The 20229-nt window shown below is 46.5% G+C and overlaps 1 protein-coding gene across 1 annotated transcript in view; it reads left to right on the plus strand.

The window, feature by feature from the left end:
- Positions 1 to 19525, plus strand: part of LOC148501809 (ovostatin-like) — an 86503-nt gene extending 66978 nt beyond the window's left edge. The window contains exons 26-36 of the mRNA XM_088449990.1: positions 83 to 236; positions 2774 to 2845; positions 4238 to 4400; positions 4800 to 5020; positions 6692 to 6907; positions 8865 to 8989; positions 15607 to 15697; positions 16540 to 16611; positions 17804 to 17906; positions 17994 to 18044; positions 19258 to 19525. Coding sequence (XP_088306116.1) covers positions 83 to 236; positions 2774 to 2845; positions 4238 to 4400; positions 4800 to 5020; positions 6692 to 6907; positions 8865 to 8989; positions 15607 to 15697; positions 16540 to 16611; positions 17804 to 17906; positions 17994 to 18043 — 1267 coding nt within the window. The 3' untranslated portion in view covers position 18044; positions 19258 to 19525. The remainder of the gene's footprint in view (positions 1 to 82; positions 237 to 2773; positions 2846 to 4237; positions 4401 to 4799; positions 5021 to 6691; positions 6908 to 8864; positions 8990 to 15606; positions 15698 to 16539; positions 16612 to 17803; positions 17907 to 17993; positions 18045 to 19257) is intronic.
- Positions 19526 to 20229: the final 704 nt, after the last annotated feature.

The following is a 20229-nucleotide window of genomic DNA, read 5'->3' on the forward strand; positions in this document are numbered from 1 at the left end:
AGGTTTTGTTCAGATATAACAAACTCTAACAGTCGAAGTGTTCCTTATGTGTATTGTGCTAAGAGGTTTTGTCCTTCTGCAGGCTGACTGCCTATACCTATAAGACTCTTGAACAATGCAAACCATACATCTACATTGATGAAACAAGACAACAGCAATCGCTCATCTGGATGGAGAAATCTCAGCGTCTTGACAATGGCTGCTTTAAAGCCCGTGGGAATCTCTTTGTGATGAAGGTGAGTGGCCCTAATAGAAAGTGTCCCCAAAAATTAACCCCATCTACATTCTAGCACCTGATTATTTATTTATTTTTTCCACGTCATCTTATAAAGCTACCTTGTTTTGGACAATTAAAACTTAGTACATAAGATGAAGGCTCGACAAACCATGTAGAGGCATAAATTTAATAATTAAAACATTTTTATAGGTTCTGATTGCACTGAACCAGCGGGATTTCAGTAAGATTGCCACTTTGAATTAGGGATGTGCGCCGGACCATTTTTGCCGGATTTGGATTTGGTTCTAATTCGTCGTCCGGCTTTGGATTTGGATTTGCCAAACTGCGGTGACTGGCTTTGGATTTGGATTTGGATTTGGATTTTTTTACAAAAATTGACAAAAAAAGCTAAAATCACATAAATTGGTCTTTTTTTTCTTCCTAGAGTATTATTAACCTCAATAACATTAATTTCCAGTCAATTTAGACCATATCACAGCTTATAATATTGTTTTCAACATTATTGGCCAAAGGTTGCAGTGAGCTGACTGTGTCGTTGTGCCGCTGCTTTGTCGCTTAGTAACCAGACACCACAGTATAAAGCACATCTATGACACATTGCCACACAGCAGTGGCAGAAATGAAAAGTAGTGCACCCACCCAGTGGGGTACGGCCAGCAGAGTCACAGTACTTGTTTACAAAGTGGGCTACGGCCCTAGGAGTCACAGTGCACAATCTTATTAGCATTACACCGCACATAGGGCCTGATTCACATTACACCATAAAGTAGTGTCTCTTATTTATGTTACGACACACAGTAGTGCCCCTTTTACACAATGCCCACAGTAGTGACCCTTTTACAAAATGCCCACAGTAGCGGTGTCCCTTACACAATGTCCCCCAGCAGTGGTGCCCCCTATGCAGTCCCCTTAGTAGTACCGTCCACTATGCAGTGCCCCCAGTTGAATGCTCCCCAGTAGTATGCCCCCCATTAGCAGGCCCCCCCAGTAGTATGTCCCCCATTAGCAGGCCCCCCCAGTAGTATGCCACCCATTAGCATGCCACCCAGTAGTATGCCCCCCCAGTAGTATGGCTCCCCCAGTAGTAGGCTGCCCCAGTAGCAGGCCCCCCCAGTAGTAGGCTGCTCCAGTAGTAGCCCCCCCAGTAGTAGGCTGCTCCAGTAGTGGCCCCCCCCTGTAGTATGGCCCCCCCCAGTAGCAGGCCCCTCAGTAGTATGGCCCCCCCAGTAGCAGACCCCCCCCAGTAGTATAGCCCCCCCCAGTAGCAGGCCCCTCTGTAGTATGGCCCCCCCAGTAGTATAGCCCTGCCCAGTAGCAGACCCCCCCAGTAGTATAGCCCCCCCCAGTAGCAGGCCCCTCTGTAGTATGGCCCCCCAATAGTGCAGATCCCCCCCAGTAGTATGGCCCCCCCAGTAGCAGACCCCCCCCCCAGTAGTATAGCCCCCCCCAGTAGCAGGCCCCTCTGTAGTATGGCCCCCCCAGTAGTATTGCCTCCCCCAGTAGCAGACCCCCCCCAGTAGTGCAGACCCCCCCCCAGTAGTATAGCCCCCCCCAGTAGCAGGCCCCTCTGTAGTATGGCCCCCCCAGTAGTATAGCCCCCCCCCAGTAGCAGACCCCCCCAGTAGTGCAGACCCCCCCCCCCCAGTAGCGCCCCCGGACCTTTGACAAGTAAAATAATAAAAAAAATAAAACTTACCTGTATCCCCGCTCCCGCGCCGTCCGCTCTGTCACACGCTGAGGAGGGAGACGGAAGACTGAGCTCATGTGTGAGCTCCAGCCGGCTCCCTCCGTGCAGCAGCCAATGAGAGTCTGTGTGACTCTCATTGGCTGCTGTAACAAACACACAGCTGCCGCTGGCGGCTGTGTGTCTGTGTCTGTGTAGGGCAGAGCGCTATCACTGCGCTCTGCCCTACACGCGAGGAGACCTGATGTCGGATTCTCTAGTGAGAATCCGACATCAGGCGGCCGCCGTTCGGCCCCGAACGGGGATCCGAGTCAGGCGGTGAACACCCGAACAGGGTTCGGGTGGACTCGGATCCCCAATGTTCGGAGCGGTTCGGATTCCACAGAATCCGAACCGCTCATCTCTACTTTGAATATAGCTGACATTCTGGCGAATCGCGTCATCACATCCCCCGCACCGCCCACTTTTGCAGCTGGCGCGGGGGTTAGCATGCTGCCGGCATCCATTTCTTGGGGAGTTGCCTAGTCTTGCGTGGTGTCGGGAGCGGCACCCGATTTTCGGGAGGCTCCCGACAGTCCCGGGAGAGTAGGCAAGTATGCCTGAAGGGCCCTGTAAAAGTCCAGTTTTGATAACCAATTGAGCCATTTTAGACCAAATGGCAAATCATAGTGTGTGCCCACCCTCTGCAAACTGAACTTGTCCTAGATACAACCATTACTTATGGCACATACAGTATATGCAGCACACTGCAGTGAGTGCATTATAGTTATTTGGGGGAGAGGTGCACTGTCATGTGACCAGACTTGTCTTGTGGTAAAAATAAACTCAAATGTGTGTTCTACTTTAAACAGGAATCGGACAATGACCTTCATTATACAGCTTACCTTGCAGTCGCCCTCATGGAAACCAAGTACAGCTTAGGGGTAAGTAACTTATTAAAGTACAGTTGAAAAATGTTCCCTCTTATAATGGAATGAGAATGAAATAAAATTTTGGATAATTTAGCCCTCCCAGTCCTCTGTCTATATTCTGTATAAATAACTCTGCAGATAACTCACTGATTCTGTTTAACACCCGATAACCCAAAAGTTTTGCTGCCCTTTAAACACCTCATATAAAAGATGACTAAAATTGCACCAGAGGCTGACTATGGAAGTTAAAAAGATGTTTGTCTTGTCTCACCAAGTACATGAGCTATAGATATACATTGATCGATGTGTAGATGCTGCCTGAGCCAAGATAAGTCTATAAAGTATCATCCTCTTACTAGTAACTGTACTTTAAAACTATTGCAAATTGTTTGGACAAACATTACCTGGAACTTATCTATACGCTTTACACAACCTGAAGGTGCGTGGTGGCTATTTTTTTTTTTTTTTTTTTACCATATTCATATAGTTGTCTGATACTATTATTTTTGTGGGTGATTTCACCAAAAAATATGACATTATTGCTTTTATAAAAAATATTATTGAACAGCAATTCTTACCACCAATGTTTTGATATCTGGTCTTGTACCTTACGTGTGTTTGTGTGTGTGTGCGCTTGTGATAGGACCTCATATTTCTATAAGAATGGCACAGTCCATGGGCTAAATGTAATTGCTTGCACAGTTCTGATGCTGCGGGGATTTATGGGAGTCTCACCATATTGGTAAAGTGGCAATCCTTTAAAGGCTAAACCAAGCTGGTTTAGCCTCTTATTTGTCACTTTTTAAAAATTTGGAGAGACTCTCATAAATTCCCACAGCATCAGAACTAGGCAAGCAATTACATTTAGCCCAATCTCCAGTTATAGGCTACTAAATGGAAGGGAGGACTCTGTAGTGAAATGCCAGCAACTTGCCTATACATAGCCGGACTTTCCTTATCGAAGACAACTACCACTATATAACCATAAAGTTTTGCACAGCAATTTAGTATAGTGTTTATTTTATTTTTTTTTTTTAAACCTAAAGAAGGCATTGCGGACTCAGTGAACCGCGTGTTCAGAGGTATTCTGTAGTCTCAGCCTCCAGAACTTGGCGAGTGATACAATGGAGAGAGAGGGAGAACCAACCAGTCAGCTCCTAATTGTCACTTTACAGGTTGTGTTTGAAAATGACAGGAGCTGATTGGTAGGTACTTTATCACACTCCAATTTCTCTCTCCAAGGCTTAGTGCATCTGCCCCATTTGTTTTAACCACCTCAATCGGTACTAGCCTTTAAACCTGGACTGTTAGGGAGCCCAGTGGACCGAGTGTGGGAGCCATTGATCTAAAACCAATACATTCCTATGTCTAGTTCTGGTACATTTACTTCCTCTTGTCTTCCAGAAAACGCTATTGGAAGGCTGCATGGAGTGTCTGAGAAACGCATCCAAGACTGAGCAGAAGATCACTATCCAGGTCCTGATGCTCTATGCCTTCACACTGGCCAAAGACTGGGAACATAGTGACCCTCTGCTTGAGTCACTGATGAAAAAGGCAATCACTGAGGGTATGATCACTTTATTGGCGTGTTATTAATTAAAGCTGCATCAACCTAATGTGGCACATTATGTATTACGTGGCTTGTGAAATGCAGCTTCTCTGACTTGTCAATTTTGTGTTAAACATTTTATTTTTGTCCATTATTTTGCAAACACAAGTTGCTGTTTGTCAAATTACATTACTGGTCACTTTAGAAACCCCTGACTAGTTTGGTACCTGTACCTATAATATAATAACTATATGTAACTTGGTTTGAAGAGGTACAGAATCCCAGTTTAATAATTCCAACTTCCTACTTCTGTCTTTGGCATCCAGTTCTTTTAGAAACAATCTACATTGGCAGTAATACTAGTGTCTGTAAAGTTTGCCGTCTCTAACCCGGCTATACAATGCCACTCTTTCACAGGTGGCACCATACACTGGGAGCGAGAACAGATGCCAAAGAGACCGTGGGTTCCATTCTTCTTGCCTCCATTTGGCTCCAATGAAGTGGAGATTACGTCTTATGTGTTGCTGAGCATAGCGGCAAGGCCCAGTATTTCTCTAGATGAACTCACAACAATGGCTCAGATCGGAGTGTGGCTCTCCCGCAATCAGAATTCACATGGGGGTTTTTCCTCCACGCAGGTAACTGTGCACAACGGCTGTGGTGCAGCAGCCAGGGTAACAGGAGCTGAATGGCTGGTACTTTATCTACACCCAAGGCTTAGTACATAGACCCCCTAAATGCTTGCTGTAACTGCCATGTCACAGGCTGTGTTTGTAAAATGACAGTTTGGAGTTGGTTGGAACTATGGACCTCATTCAGAGGTGGTCGCTTGGTGAGTGATAGGTTGCACCCAAAGTGATCGAGAATATGCAAAATGAGCGCTCAGTCGCAACGCACATCGTAAGTGCGGAAACACCCACTACAATGAAAGCACATCCCTATCTCTATGGCCTAATTCAGAGTCTGTTGCAGGCGTCAGCACGATTAACACCTGTTACATTAAGTGCCTACAAACATCGGTTGAGGCAGAAACCATCGCCTGCAGTCGCAATGCTTAAGGTAGAACCTGGGCTACCCTTAGCTCTGACGTGTGTGATGACTCGCTCAGCAATGTATGCACGCCCTTAAAACGCCCTTTTTAAGGTCAACCACGCCTGTGTGCGCACCACCACACCCCCGTTCACAAGCACCTTCCCCCTGTAACCAGCCACAAACGGCACGAAATGTCAATCACAGCTACGACCTCGTAGTGACTAGCGAGCAAGAGGATTGTGGTCGGAAAGACAGGCTTGCGCACGCGCACTGCCATGTACATGCATGCGCAGTTGAAAAAAAACATTGCTCGCTACGACCAATCGCTCCGTGCGACCGCCTCTGAATGATGTCCTATATCTCCATCCAAGGCTTAGTGAATAGACCTCGAAGTCTAATGATGCGTACACATTGGACCTGATTCAGAGCCGGACGCTCTGACAAGAGCGCTCGCTCTGAATCAGGGCCGTCCTAGCTGAAAATGGAGCGGCCTCCTGGCCGCTCGCATAGCTTTGGGTGACCACCCACAGCTTAAGCGAGCGTCCAAAAAGATGGTCGCAATGGTCAAGACCATCGCGACCATCGGGCTTGTGATGAGACCCTTGTGGTAGGGTCTTGTCTGCCGCAAGCCCGGAGTGGTTTTGGCTCTATCAGAGCCAAAAACACTCCCACTGACATCACTAGTGATGTCAGTGGGGCTGGACCCAGACGGTAGGCGTTGCCATGGGAACGCCTCCGTCTGGGCAGCCATGCCCCCGGCACGCCCACCAAAGGGTGGGCGTGCTGTCACTCACCATCGACAGCAGGCCCCCTTTTGTGTGAGACCCATAGCGACGGCTTGGCCGTCGTTATTCGGGTCTCGCGCATGCTTACGACGGAGCTCCCTCCGTCGTGCACTTGGGCACCATCGACCCGCTTGCGAGCGGGTCTGAATTAGGCCCACTGTACAACTAAAATGAAAGATGATATCGATCATATCGTTCATATCACACATTTTTAGGTGGCCAACTACCTACAATACGCGTGCACGTATGGACGATAACTATGTTGTCCATCGCCCATGCATTCCAGGTTACTATAGGGACCGCGGGTCATTGGCCATCGTTGGTGGGTTCATGGTGTGCTGGATGTTCGATATCCTAACATCCGCACACTCGGGAGATCGTACAACGATATCATTATCGTTGTCGATAGTCCCGTGTGTATGCACCATCAGCTCTAAACTGACAGTTATCACCCGGAAGCTTTTTAATCCATCTCCGCTCTTTTTCTTTCAGTCCACTGTTTTAGGTATCCAGGGTCTTGCTGCACTTGCAAAATTGCTGTACACCCCTAACTCCCATCATACAGTGGTAGTCAAATGGGGCAATGGGGATGTCGCCAGTTTCACTCTAAATCAAGACAACAGGCTATTGGTCCAGAGACAGCCCCTTCCTGATACCACTGGAGACTACAGCTTGGACGTTGATGGATTGGGATGGTGCCTTATACAGGTGACATTAAATTCATCTTTGTTATGTGACATCCTGGTTATAAATGAGGATTGTGATTTAAAAAATGGGATCGTGAAATTTGATTTGCAGAACAGAGTTCACTCTAATGTTTCGTCTGGTGGAATTTAAGTTTACTCACTCTGTAGAATCCTTAAGTAAATTAAAGCTTAAAATTCGGTCAACCTTAAATGTTTTTTTAATTTTTTTTTTATTTATAAAGCACTTGCCATGACTGGGTTGCTAGCATGGGATGCCAGCGTTCGGGATCCCGGCAGTCAGAATACCAACACCGGCATCCCGACGGTTAGAATATCGACACGGTCGGTTTCCTAACCTTCCACCTCTCCCTATCCTATTCCCCCCCCCCCCCCACCCCCTGGTGCCTAAACCAAACCTCCCCCTTCCTGTACCCTAAACCTAACCCCCCTCCTAGTGCTTAACCCTGACCCCAGTACTTGCCTCCGGGATTCTGACTGCCAGAATCCCCTCCATCTGTATTTTAAGCTCATCCCGCTAGCCCACATCTGAGTGTATAGAAGTCATTTCAGCTACCAGCCAGAAGTCTGTGTAGTCACCGGTATATAGTAACAGCAGAATGTATCACCAAACAAATGCTTTTTATTGCTGTGTACACAGGATCAAGGGCGTTTCTAGAGATCGGGGGGGTCGTGTGCAGTCTCCGACACGGGCCCCCTCCTCTCTGCCTGGCAGCGCACTGAGCTGTGTGCGGCCAGCGCCGAAGTTAGACTCTGGGCACTAGTGTGCCCAGAGTCTAGTGTATGCACAGGGCACCGGGAAAATGGCTGCAGCGGCCACTTTCCCTGTACTGCGCATGTGCAAACGATGGGAAAATGGGCGCCGCGGCCATTTTCCATTACAGCGCCGGACCCCTGCGCGTACGTGGGACTCCGGAGAGGTAAGTAATATTATGGGGGCAGGGTGTGCGGTGCGCGGCCCCCCCCTGGCCCAGGGGCCCATGTTCACCGCACACCCTGCACCCATTATAGATACGCCCCTGCAAAGGATCAAACGCATGCTGCAAACTTTAATAGAAGGAACACCTTCTATATAAGCTAGACAAACACCTTCCCCCAGCTACCTCCCCTTTTATTTCGATCTAAGGGTCTGATTCCGATGTAGCCGCAATGTCGATATTTACGCAGATTGAGCGATTATGCTCACACACTGGATTCACTCGTAAAGTGTTTAAGGGAGGTAACAAGGGGGTGGTTAGGAAAACGCAGACCTGTCGGTCGATTTAAACACCATTTTTTTTTTTTTTTTTTTTTTTTTGAGTGTTCATAAATGAACCACTGCGTTATTGCACACAGCAGGAAAGCCCTCTCTGTGTGTCTGGAAACCAGCTGTGTCTGCGACAGCTGAGACCTTCTCAGAAATCCTGTTCTGCCTTCGATGTTTGCGGTTTTGTGCATGTGTGACGTATGCGAGATGCTTTCAGTGAGCGTCTCTAGTGAGTCATTAGCATATTTTCGCAATTGCTGAATGCGGCTGCGATGGCATTTGGCATCCATCTCTATTGGGCCCTTTTATCAGCAGCTGAACACTGATGACATCTGCATGTATAATAAAAAGTCGAGAACAGTGGTTGCCATATCAAAATTGACATTTATGAGCAGGTTGTCCTATGTCCCTACTCTAGGGTGCATTGAGTTCCGATTTTGAGAGCCACTGACAGTCCAGGTTTTAAATAGATCTATGCTTAAGCACAGTTGACTTGATAAGTACCTCAGTCAACTTGATCATACCATCTGTGGTCAAGAATATGTATCCTTCAAACCTATACTGTTAGTGCGCCTTGAGGACCAAATTTAGTTAGTTCTGCTCTACATGGTAGAAATACATTTGTGTATTGTGAGGTTTTTTTCTTCCCCTGTAGGAACTTGTCACATTTAACAAAACTAGTGTCTTCCGCCAATCTCTATCTCTCTCTCTGTAGACCACCGTTGCCTATAACGTCCCAGTACCCAGTGAAAATTCGGCGTTCTCCATGGAAATCGCAACTTCTTCATTTAGCTGTGTGAATGGGGTGGCTTATTCCATCAATCTCAACATCAGCCTGAGGTACCTGATGATAAATATATTTCATACAATTTAATTGTAGCACAAAAAGAAACTGGCGTTGGTGTGAAATGGTAACGTCTCGGTCACTAAATGCCGCACCAGGATTTGGTTGTGGTAGCAGAGTTCAGGAAAATGATGATGCAATTTTTAATTTCTCAATTCCCAATACATGAGGACTCTGTATTGTAGGAGAATACAAGTGCAAGGAATCTGGTGTTAGGATTTATAATGCTAAAAAGACAGTACAGCGCTCTTAGGGGTAAATTTACTAAGAAGAATGTCTGGTCTGAGTTTAATCTCTCACAGCGTCACTGAAACTCTGACTTTTGCCAGCAGAAACTCTCAATCCTGCTAATCACGAGTCTTTGTAAATTTGAGTTTGCAAAGGTGTATGTGATCGAGATTATCCCCGAGGTGTGTGTGTGTGTGTGTGTGTGTGTGTGTGTGTGTGTGTGTGTGGTCCCAGGCAAACTCACCTGAACATGCAGCCTGCACATATCGGAGAGATACGTGCAGACAGCTTGTTTGTGAAAAAACTAATGACCGGGTTAATGGTAGGGGTGAGCGGGTTCGGATTTCTGAAATCCGAACCCCCCCCGATCCGAGTCCGATCCGAGTCAGGCTCGACTTTTCCCGCCTGACTCGGATCTGAAATCGAGGCAAAACTTCATCATCCCGCCTTCCGAGTCTCGCGGGTTTTGGATCCTATATAAGGTACCCGCGTCGGCGCCATTTTCTCACTTGGCTGTGGACAGTGAAGAGGGAGGGTGGGAGTTAGGGCTGTGTAGTGTAGTGTAGTGCTGCTGTTGTCCACTACTTCAAAGTCCATAGGGGCTGGCTGTGTTGTGCTGTGCTGCTGTTGTTAATAGGGGCTGTGTCCACTACTTCAAAGTCCATAGGGGCTGGCTGGACTGTGTTGTGCAGTCAGTTCTCCATAGGGGCTGTGTCCACTCCAAAGTCCTGTGCAGTGTCCCAGTCCTAAAGGGCTGCTGTAGTGTTGTCCAGGAGGTGCTCTGTCCATCAGGGGTGCTCCCCCCAAGTGCTAAAAAAATTATATATTTTCTGTGTTTGTGAATTGTGTGCGCAGTAGCCGCACGTGCATCAACAAAGTAGTGCCAAGCGTGCGCCTGTGTCATAAGTAAAGGGCCGGCTGGCTTGACCGTTAAGGGTGCTGTAACCCCCGAAAGTACACTCCAGTCCAAACCAAAAAAAAAATTATTTTCTGTGTTTAGCCGCACGTATATATCAAATCGATATAACATAAATGGAGGACCAAACTTTCTTCGATAAAAATAAAATAGAGAAAGATCACGAACCACTTCCTCCTAGTGCTGAAGCTGCTGCCACTAGTCATGACATAGACGATAACATGCCATCAACGTCGTCTGCCAAGGCCGATGCCCAATGTCATAGTAGAGGGCACATACAATCCCAAATGGCAAAGTTCAGGAAAATGACCTTGAAAAAGACATTTAAATCAGCTGAAGAGAAACGTAAACTTGCCAATATGCCATTTACGACACGGAGTGGCAAGGAACGGCTAAGGTCGATCCCTAGTATGTTCATGACTAGTGGTTCAGCTTCACATGACGATGGAAGCCCTCCACCCGCTACAAAAATCAAAAGAGTTAAGCTGGCAAAAGCACAGCGAAGAACTGTGCTTTCTAAGAAGATATCACAAATCCCCAAGGAGAGTCCAAGTGTGGTGGTGGTTGCGATGCCTGACCTTCCCAGCACTGGACGGGAAGAGGTGGCTCTTTCCACCATTTGCACGCCCCCTGCAAGTGCTGAAAGGAGCACCCACAGTCCAACAGTGACATCTTCAATTTGCATATCAGCAAGTGAAGTACAACAGGATGAGGATACTGGTGTAGCTGGCGCTGAGGAGGAAGTTGGCGAGGAGGATTCTGATGGTGATGTGGTTTGTTTAAATCAGGCTCCGGGGGAGACGGTTGTTGTCCGTGGGATGAAAAAGCCCATCACGGTCATGCCTGGGCAGAAGACCAAACATTCCACCTCTTTGGTCTGGCAATATTTCTATCCAAATCCGGACAACAACTGTTTTGCCATATGTACCTTATGTAAAGGTGGAATAAGTAGGGGTAGGGACGTCAACCACCTAGGAACATCCTCCCTTAAACGGCACCTGCAGCGCGTTCATAAAAAGTTACTGTCAAGTTCAGAAACTTTGGCTAAGACCGTAAGCAGTCCAGGGACACCTAAATCCCGTTGTCCTGTTGTATCCAAGCGCCTGCAAACCACACCGTCAACTCCCTCCTCGTCGATTTCCTCCTTAGTCAGGATCGGAAGTAGTCCTGCAGGCCATGTCACTGGCATGACTGACTCTCCTATCCGGGATTCCTCCTGAGGATCCTGCATTGCTACGCCTACTGCTGCCGCTGCTGCTGTTGCTGGGAGTCGTTCATCATCCCAGAGAGGAAGTAGGAACACCACTACTTTTACTAAACAATTGACCCTCCAACAGTCCTTAGCGATGAGGATGAAGTACGACAGCAGTCATCCTGAAGCAAAACGTATAACTGAGGCCTTGACTGCTATGTTGGTGTTAGATGTGCGTCCGGTATCCGCCATTAGTGCAGTGGAATTTAGACAATTGATGGAGGTAGTGTGTCCCCGGTTCCAAATCCCGTCTAGATTCCACTTCACTAGGCAGGCGATACCGAGACTGTACAGAAACGTCAGAAAAAGTGTCCTCAGTGTCCTGAAAAATGCCGTTGTACACAATGTCCACTTAACCATGGACATGTGGACAAGTGGAACAGGGCAGACTAAGGACTATATGACTGTGACAGCCCACTGGGTAGATGTATCACCTTACGCAGCAACAGCAGCAGCGTCACCAGTAGCAGCATTTCAGAAACGCCAGCTCGTTACAAGGCAGGCTACGCTGTGTATCACCGGTTTCAGTAAGAGGCACACCGCCGACAACCTCTTAGAGAAACTGAGGGAAATCATCGCCCAGTGGCTTACCCCACTTAGACTCTCCTGGGGATTTGTGATATCTGACAACGCCACCAATATTGTGCGGGCATTACATCTGGGCAAATTCCAGCACGTCCCATGTTTTGCTCACACAATAAACTTGGTGTTGCAGAATTTTCTGAAAAGCGACAGGGGCGTGCAGGAGACGCTTTGGGTGGCCCGAAAAATTTCTGGCCATTTCGCCATTCAGCGACTGCGTGCCGAAGATTGGAGCGCCAGCAAACACTCTTGAACCTGCCCCGCCATCACCTGAAGCAAGAGGTTGTGACGCGGTGGAACTCAACCCTCTATATGCTTCAGAGGATGGAGGAGCAGCAAAAGGCCATACAAGCCTATACATCCACCTATGACATAGGCAAAGGAGGGGGTATGCACCTGACTCAAGCGCAGTGGAGAATGATTTCCGTGTTGTGCAAGGTTCTCCAGCCCTTCGAACTTGCCACACGTGAAGTCAATTCAGACACTGCCAGCTTGAGTCTGGTCATTCCCCCTCATCAGGCTTTTGCAGAAGCAGCTGGAGAAAGTGAAGGAGGAGCTAAGACGGAGCGATTCCGCTCGGCATGTGGGACTTGTGGATGAAGCCCTTCATTCGCTTTGCCAGGATTCCAGGGTGGTCAATCTGTTGAAATCAGACCACTACATTTTGGCCACCGTGCTCGATCCTAGGTTTAAAGCCTATGTGGTGTCTCTTTTTCCGGCCGACACAAGCCTGCAGAGGTGCAAAGACCTGCTGGTGAACACACTGTCAGCTGAAGCGGAACGTGACACGTCAACGGCTCCTTCTTCATTTTCTCCCGCAACTGGGGCTGCCAGGAAAAAACGTAGGTATCCTAAGCAACCCGCTGGCGGTGATGCAGGGCAGGCAGGACCAAGTTTGGACATCTGGTCCGGACTGAAGGACCTGGCAACAATTTCTGACATGTCTACTGTCACTGCATATGATACTGTCACCATTGACAGAATGGTGGAGGATTACATCGGTGACAGCATCCAAGTAGGCATGTCAGACAGTCCATACCTGTACTGGCAGGAAAAAGAGGCTATTTGGAGGCCCCTGTACAAACTGGCTCTATTTTACCTGAGTTGCCCCCCCCCTCCAGTGTGTACTCCGAAAGAGTGTTTAGTGCAGCCGGGAACCTTGTCAGCGAAAGGCATAGGAGGTTGCTTCCACAGAATGTGGAGAAGATGATGGTCATCAAAATGAATTATCAGCTCTTCCAGGGAGACCAGCCTCCAGAAGGTACAGAGGGACCTGTGGTGGTGGATTCAAGTGGGGACGAGTTAATACTCTGTGAGGATGAGGATGTACACACTGAAGAGGGTGAGGAATCGGTGGATGAGGAGGATGAGGATGACATCTTGCCTCCGTAGAGCCAGTTTGTGCAGGGACACATTAATTGCCAGCTTGTTTTGTGGGGGCCCAAACGAACCAATCATTTCAGCCACAGTTGTGTGGCAGACCCTGGCGCTGAAATGATTGATTTGTTAAAGTGTGCATGTCCTGTTTATACAACATAAGGGTGGGTGGGAGGGCCCAAGGACAATTCCATCTTGCACCTCTTTTTTTTTTTTTTCTTTGCATTATGTACAGTTTGGGGCCTAGTTTTTCTAACTGCCATCCTGTCTGCCACTGCAGTGTCACTCCTAGATGGGTCACGTGTTTGTGCCGCCCACTCGTGTCGCTTAGCATAGTCATCCAGCTACCTCGGTGCAACCTTTTGGACATAAAAACACTATTGTGAGGTGTTCAGAATAGACTGGAAATGAGTGGAAATTAAGGTTATTGAGGTTAATAATAGCATAGGAGCAGAAAAACCTACAAATTCTGTGATTTTAGCTGTTTTTATGCTTTTTTTTTAAAAAAATACAGATCCAAAACACAAAACCCAGAACCCAAAACACGGAAGGGTGGTTTTGGCAAAACCAATCCAGATCCAAAACACGAAGAAAGATCCAGATCCAAAACCAAAACACGAAAAGTGGCCGGTGCACACCCCTAGTTAAGGGTGTGTTTGTTTGTGGCTTTTTTTTTTTTTTAAACAAATGACTTAGGGTACCCCCCCCCCCCCCAAAAAAAAAAAAGACGGCCAGGCTCGTGAGCCGGTCCTAGTTCGAAAAATACAGGAAAAATAACTATTGGGCTTCCCTCAAATTTTAGGAACCAGCCCCAGTCCTGGTTATAAAAATAGGGTAAAAAATGTGTGGGGTTCCCCATATTTTTAAAACAAGCACCGGACTCCAATCTAGCCAGGGTGTAATGCCACAGCCAGGGGACCCTTTTACCAGGTCTCCCTGGCCAAAGCATTAACACCCAAGCTAATCATCCCAAGCCGGGGATCTCAAGTGATGTGGGGGGACCCCCAATAAAGGGGACCCCCTCTCCTGTGCACCCCAGGCTTACACTGAAGCCTGGGGCTCTACCCTGCACACCTGGCCAGTGGGACCAGGGGTAATAGTGTGAAATTTCAAATTTATAATTTTTTTTTTTTTTTAACAGTGGAACTACAGGTGCCAGCATGCCTGCCCTTTTGGCACTTGTTAAACTACAAGTTCCAGCAGGCGGCTGGCACCCATACCCTCCAAAAAACAAAAATTGTAAAAAAAAAAAGACAGGTGTGTAATGTTTTTAAATTTGTGTGTGTGTGTACACTAACCCATACTTGCCTTCTGCCAGATGTTCAGTCCCCTTCTCCAAGTAGCATTCCCATGGGTTTACCTGTGAAAAAAAAATCCAATCCCCTCCTACCTCCTGGTGCAGGTCAATCCCCCTTTTCCAGGAGACTCCCTGGGTCTTGGCAAAACAATGAGTACCCAAACCAGTTCGGACATGTATGTGTTAAAGCATACATCTATACAGCACAGGATGACCGCACAGGCAGGCTTCTGTGATTCTCCGGGGCTGCAAGCCAATCGGAGGCCACTCTACAGTTAGCGGCCACTGATTGGCTGAGACACTCAGGAATTAGTGACATCACTGTGCTTGAGGCACAAAGTACCTCAGTGATGTCACTAGCTCCTGGTGAATGAATAGGTTGAATGGTAACTCAGGGTACAAGATTACAGCCTTCCCGATGTGTGGACCACACGCAGTCTTGTCATAAAGGTTTTCCCAAGGTTTTCAATGGTTTGAAGTGATTTCAAATAAAGCGTATAAATGTGTAACCAGAAGGAAAGCCATGTCTAATACATTTTTATCCTCTAAGTGCCTGACTGCATTATACACTAGAAGGACATTATTCTACTGTGTGTGTATGTATTTATGTATGTATAATTTTACTTCAGTATCAATATACATACAGTAGAATAAAGTAGAAAAATCAGATTGAGATTTAACGTTCTAAAAATAACTCTATAAACCAACAAAGGTGGGCAAATTTATTTTTAAGCCTATTTATGAACAAGTGCTCAACTGTATTAGAGGAAAGATTTAACATTGCATTATAAATGTTATGAGTTTTTTTTTAATTACTTTTTTACTAAAATTACACTTTTTGCATGATTTGTGGCACTTAGTAGGCAAACATTGTGCCAATAAATTCAATTCTGAAACATTTGTGCATAGGTTTGTCAGTAAATACATGTATGGGTGTTTAATTTTATTTTTTCTTCTGTAGTTATCGCGGATTGCGACCAGATTGCGGCATGGTTGTTGCCCAAATAAGACCGCTGTCTGGGTACCGTGCAGACTCTTCAACATTGTATAAAGTAGGTGATCCATTCACATCTATAAGCAGAAATGGAGCAGGCTGAGGAGAATAATAGTCTGGCTTCTTGCAGTGTGTAGATTCCCCTATGCTGTGCCATATAGATCACTAGTCACATGACCCAGCTCTGAGGACAGCATAACGTTAACTTGATTCTTATGCGGCCCATACATGGTGCCATTTGCAAACTTGCCACACCTCGGGAAGTTTTCAAATTCAGCCCGATGCATCGCATGCTGTTGTGAATGGTAAACGATGCATCTTACAAGATGCTTCGTTTACCTATTTAACAGCATGACGGATCGCAGATCTTATGGTTTTTCCATAAGATCTACGATGCCGATGTACGACGGCAGGGACGCGCATCGCCGTTCTACACTATGCCAAAACACACACGATATGCACGATTGATCCATCGAAATCATGCATATCGTGTGTAAAATCGCCCCGTGTATGGGCCGCCTTACAGGAATTACTGTACAGTACATGTGGACTCAAGTGCCCTAGCTCACAGTGGCAGTATTGTACCACTAGAGGGAGCCTAGTCATTTCCCATGTACCCAGCGAGCTACCACATTTTCCTCTACACGTGGGTAAGGGCTTCAATCATGAATGGGATGGAGAACCTAAATGTTAGGGTGGAGGATTGTAGTGAAATTGAATTGGTTGTGGCTCTTGTCCAGTCAGATCCCATATGCAAGTCCCACCCTTATCTTTGCTGCTTGTATGACTAGGACAGTATCTGTTTGTTGGCACGTGACCTAAATTGTAGTAGGATCTCTAAAATGGCTGTTATGAAAGTTGCCATGATTAACTGCCCTGGTTCTTCATTTCTCATTTCAGATGGTGAATGATAAACTTATTTCCAAAGCCGAAGAGAATCCAAAGGGCGACATCCTCTTATACCTGGACTCTGTAAGTGACCTGATCTGTGCATTCAACTTGTCCATGGTGTCCATCATCCGTCCTCTATATTCAGACCCGGATCATCCATTAGGCCGCCTAAGTCTCATGTCTAGGACTCTGTGGGCACCGAGGTGCCGGTTTACTCTAACATACTTTAAAAAAAAAAAAAAAAAAATGTTTTTGTCAAATGGGGAGAGGGGAGGTCCCTAAAGCATTATTTTACCTAGGGCCCCATGAGATCTTGAGTTTTTAGCATACATATGGACTGCTGCAATTTAGGAGAACCAGTGTATGTCATTAGTAAGAAAGGGCTGGTGGTATTTGTGTATCCCACTCGGAGATCTGTTAAGATCCAAAAATTCGGCCTGATGGTCAAATGTTCGACTTTTTTCCCAGCTTGTCTACTTGCAGATATGGATGCCACGGTCCATTAATGGGGCCGAACAGCGTGATGCCGTTAGAGTAGTCTGCTAATGGTCACCCACAGCTGTGCGAGCGGCCTGGAGGCCGGATTAAAAAATAAAAAATAAATAAAAATACGGACGCCCTGATGCAGGCCCTGAGATCTGCTGTGGGTCCCCCCTTCATATATCTGGAGATACTTGATTTTACCATTATTTATTTTTTTAATAAATATTCTCATTTGTAGCCTTCATATATTTATCCTGCCACCTCTTATATTGGATTCCTGTATACACACAATCCTTTTTGGTCTAGAACTCTAGATCAATCTGTGTGGTTCATTACAGAACGTGTTGCCTGCACTATTCGTTTCATGATCCACATGGAGTCATGAAGATAGTGCTAAGCGTTGGTAATGGTGTAGTGCAGCTGATCACTGATTTGCCACTGAAACCTTGTAACTTTTATGGCTTGATAGCAGAGTCGTAACTAGACTTTTTGGTGCCCTGTGCCAGAAAGAGCATTGGCGCCCCCTCATTTTTCAAAGTGACATAACGCACCCAAAAAAGGCCATGGCCTCATGGGGAAGAGATGGGAGAGGCCAGGAGATGCTGGGGATGAAATAAGAGGAAGCTACAAGCGAGAATGCTAATAAACAGAAATTTGACAGTCCCAAACAGCGCCCCCTGACCTGTGGTGCCCTGTGCGATTGCACCGGCCGCACTAGCCTAGCTACGGCCCTGCTTGATAGCACCGTGATGATTACAACCTCGGCTCTGTTTTCTCTCCCATTCCACAGGTGCCGCGTTACACCATTTACCTCTCAGTCCAGCTGCTGATGGAGCAGCGGGTGATGAATGTGAAGAGCAGCTTTGCTTATGTGTTTAGTTACTATGAGGATGGTAAGTGCAAGCTCCTGATGTGTAACACAATAATGAATGCTGCAGACTATCTCTCTATTCTGATGACCTGTTTCTTCCCTTCCTCAGCTGAGAATGGATATGCAGCTTTTGCCCACCCTTGTGCAGGACACGAATAAGGTTTGTAAAGGAACAGAGGAATTTCTTCACCAGGCCAGGATTTATATGTAGTCTGCATTGGTCATTGTGTACCATGCAGCTGGATCCGTGGTGTTGTGCTTGCATAACGTAGAAGTCCAAGCCCCTCCCCCCTTTTATAACGTAGAAGTCCTTATGGAAACATGGATCCCAATGTGCATGATTTTAATCTAAAAACACACATTTCTTTTATATTTTGATAAATATAGTTTGGTTGTCATAAGTTTTCCAAAGATAAGTCCTATGAGGCTCCAGTTTTGGGGTATTCAACATGTAACCCTCCAGATGTTGTGGAACTACACATCCCAGCGCACCCTGCCAGGGTTTTAGCATGCCCTAATGGCAATACTGTGGCAGGAGATGTTGGGATGTGTAGTTCTTCAGCTGCTGGAGGGCCACATGTTTTATACCCTATGACTGAATCTTAAAACCCCGGAAACTGGTCGATTTTAAAATTGCGCACTGATGAGCTCATAAAATCACATGAGAAATTCTGTCATTATGACATCATTGACAGGACATTGGGCCTGAATCAGCAGAGGACGTAGGAGAAGAAATGGTGTACATTCCCGATGGTCGGGTATCTGTGCAGGCGCTGGGCAGGATCTGCGATGTCGTACGGAGTTCAGTGGTTGACAGTCAGCGATAGCAAATGCGTCCTCTGATGTATCCGACCCATAGAACACTTCAAATTCTAAGGAAATGCTCCGCAATGCCATAACCCCAATAGTTACATCAGAAAGCGAACAAGGATCATTCCAAAATAATAGGCAGATTTCATGTAAAACTTCTTGACTGAAGTCTAAAGACTAAAAATGACACCGAACAGCTGTAAGATAGTAAGGGGTCTATTTACTAAGCCTTGATCTACTTTTATCTCCATCTGAGATAGTCCCAGCCAACCAGCCCCTAACTACCATGTCACAGGCTGTGTTTGAAAAATGACAGTTAGGAGCTGATTGGCTGCCCCCTTATCTCCGTTCACTTCATCTCCATCCAAGGCTTAGTAAATAGACCTTTTAAGTCTGTTCGGAGCTCACAAGGTCCTATGGCACAATGGAATGTACTCCATCTGTACAGTGCCTACCACCAATGAAAATCACTGCTTACTTGGCATTATAAAACTTGTTAATGGGTATATAAAAAATCTGGTGTTTCATATCTCTATTTATTTTGTTCATTTATTTTTTTGTAGGATCCATTTTCAACAAAGCTGTGTATTGTATACTGACCTGAGCCCTGCAGAGATGCTGAACTTTGCCTGGATAATTTTGTCTCCCTGGGATGAATGAGACAAATGACCTACAGACAGGAACTACAGTATGCCGGATCATCTATGTACAGGATCTATGCATCATATACAAGAACGTCTACTTGCTGTATATCCTACAGCCCATGCAAATTGCTTATTCTGTTCAGAACAAAACTATGGCAATAAAGTAACAACCATGTTGCAAAACTGGTCTGCAGTGTGTGGTTCTTAAGAATTACATACGTTTATAACTTCCAAACTTATACAACCTTGATTAGCTTACTTAACCTTAACTACAAATAAAGACACAGACACCAGAGCTTGGCTAAAAAAGGTCACAGCTTTTATTTATAATTGAATCAATTAACCTAACCAGGGTGGCAAAGAGACGCTGCAGACTCAGTTCTAGCTTTTTAACTTACTCCAAAATACTCAGGGAACGCCTAAACCGTTCCCCCTTTCAGACGCACTTAAACCGTGAGGGTCTCACTTCCCTCCTGGGCCAATCCGAGGCGTTTCGTGCAAAAACGCCCGGGTCCCCCCGTGCGGAGCAGGACAAATCCGCCTTGTACATCGAGAGCAAGTGCTCCCACAGTTATCTTGCGTCCCATAAAACCACTGAGCTGCAGCGTACTCCCGCCAAAGCCAGGCCCTAATAGAGACTGGCCCGCCACCCAAAAGAACTAACCAAGAAACGAAAACAAATCCTGAACAAAAAGATTCATACCCAGTCCGTTCAAATGCACGCCATCATGACGGAAGAAACGTACAAGATCACCCTCAAAAAAGCCATGACGCACCACCAAGCCACCTATCGCACGACATGCTTAGACACTGCCACGTTCACCTTCCTCCGTGTTCTTTCCAATGCCCCAAACTTTCGCACTCCTCTCCACGTCAAGCGGGGTGTCATCT

Source organism: Taudactylus pleione, unplaced genomic scaffold, assembly GCF_031769625.1.
Source record: "Taudactylus pleione unplaced genomic scaffold, aTauple2 ptg000502l, whole genome shotgun sequence".
Lineage (NCBI taxonomy): Eukaryota > Metazoa > Chordata > Amphibia > Anura > Myobatrachidae > Taudactylus > Taudactylus pleione.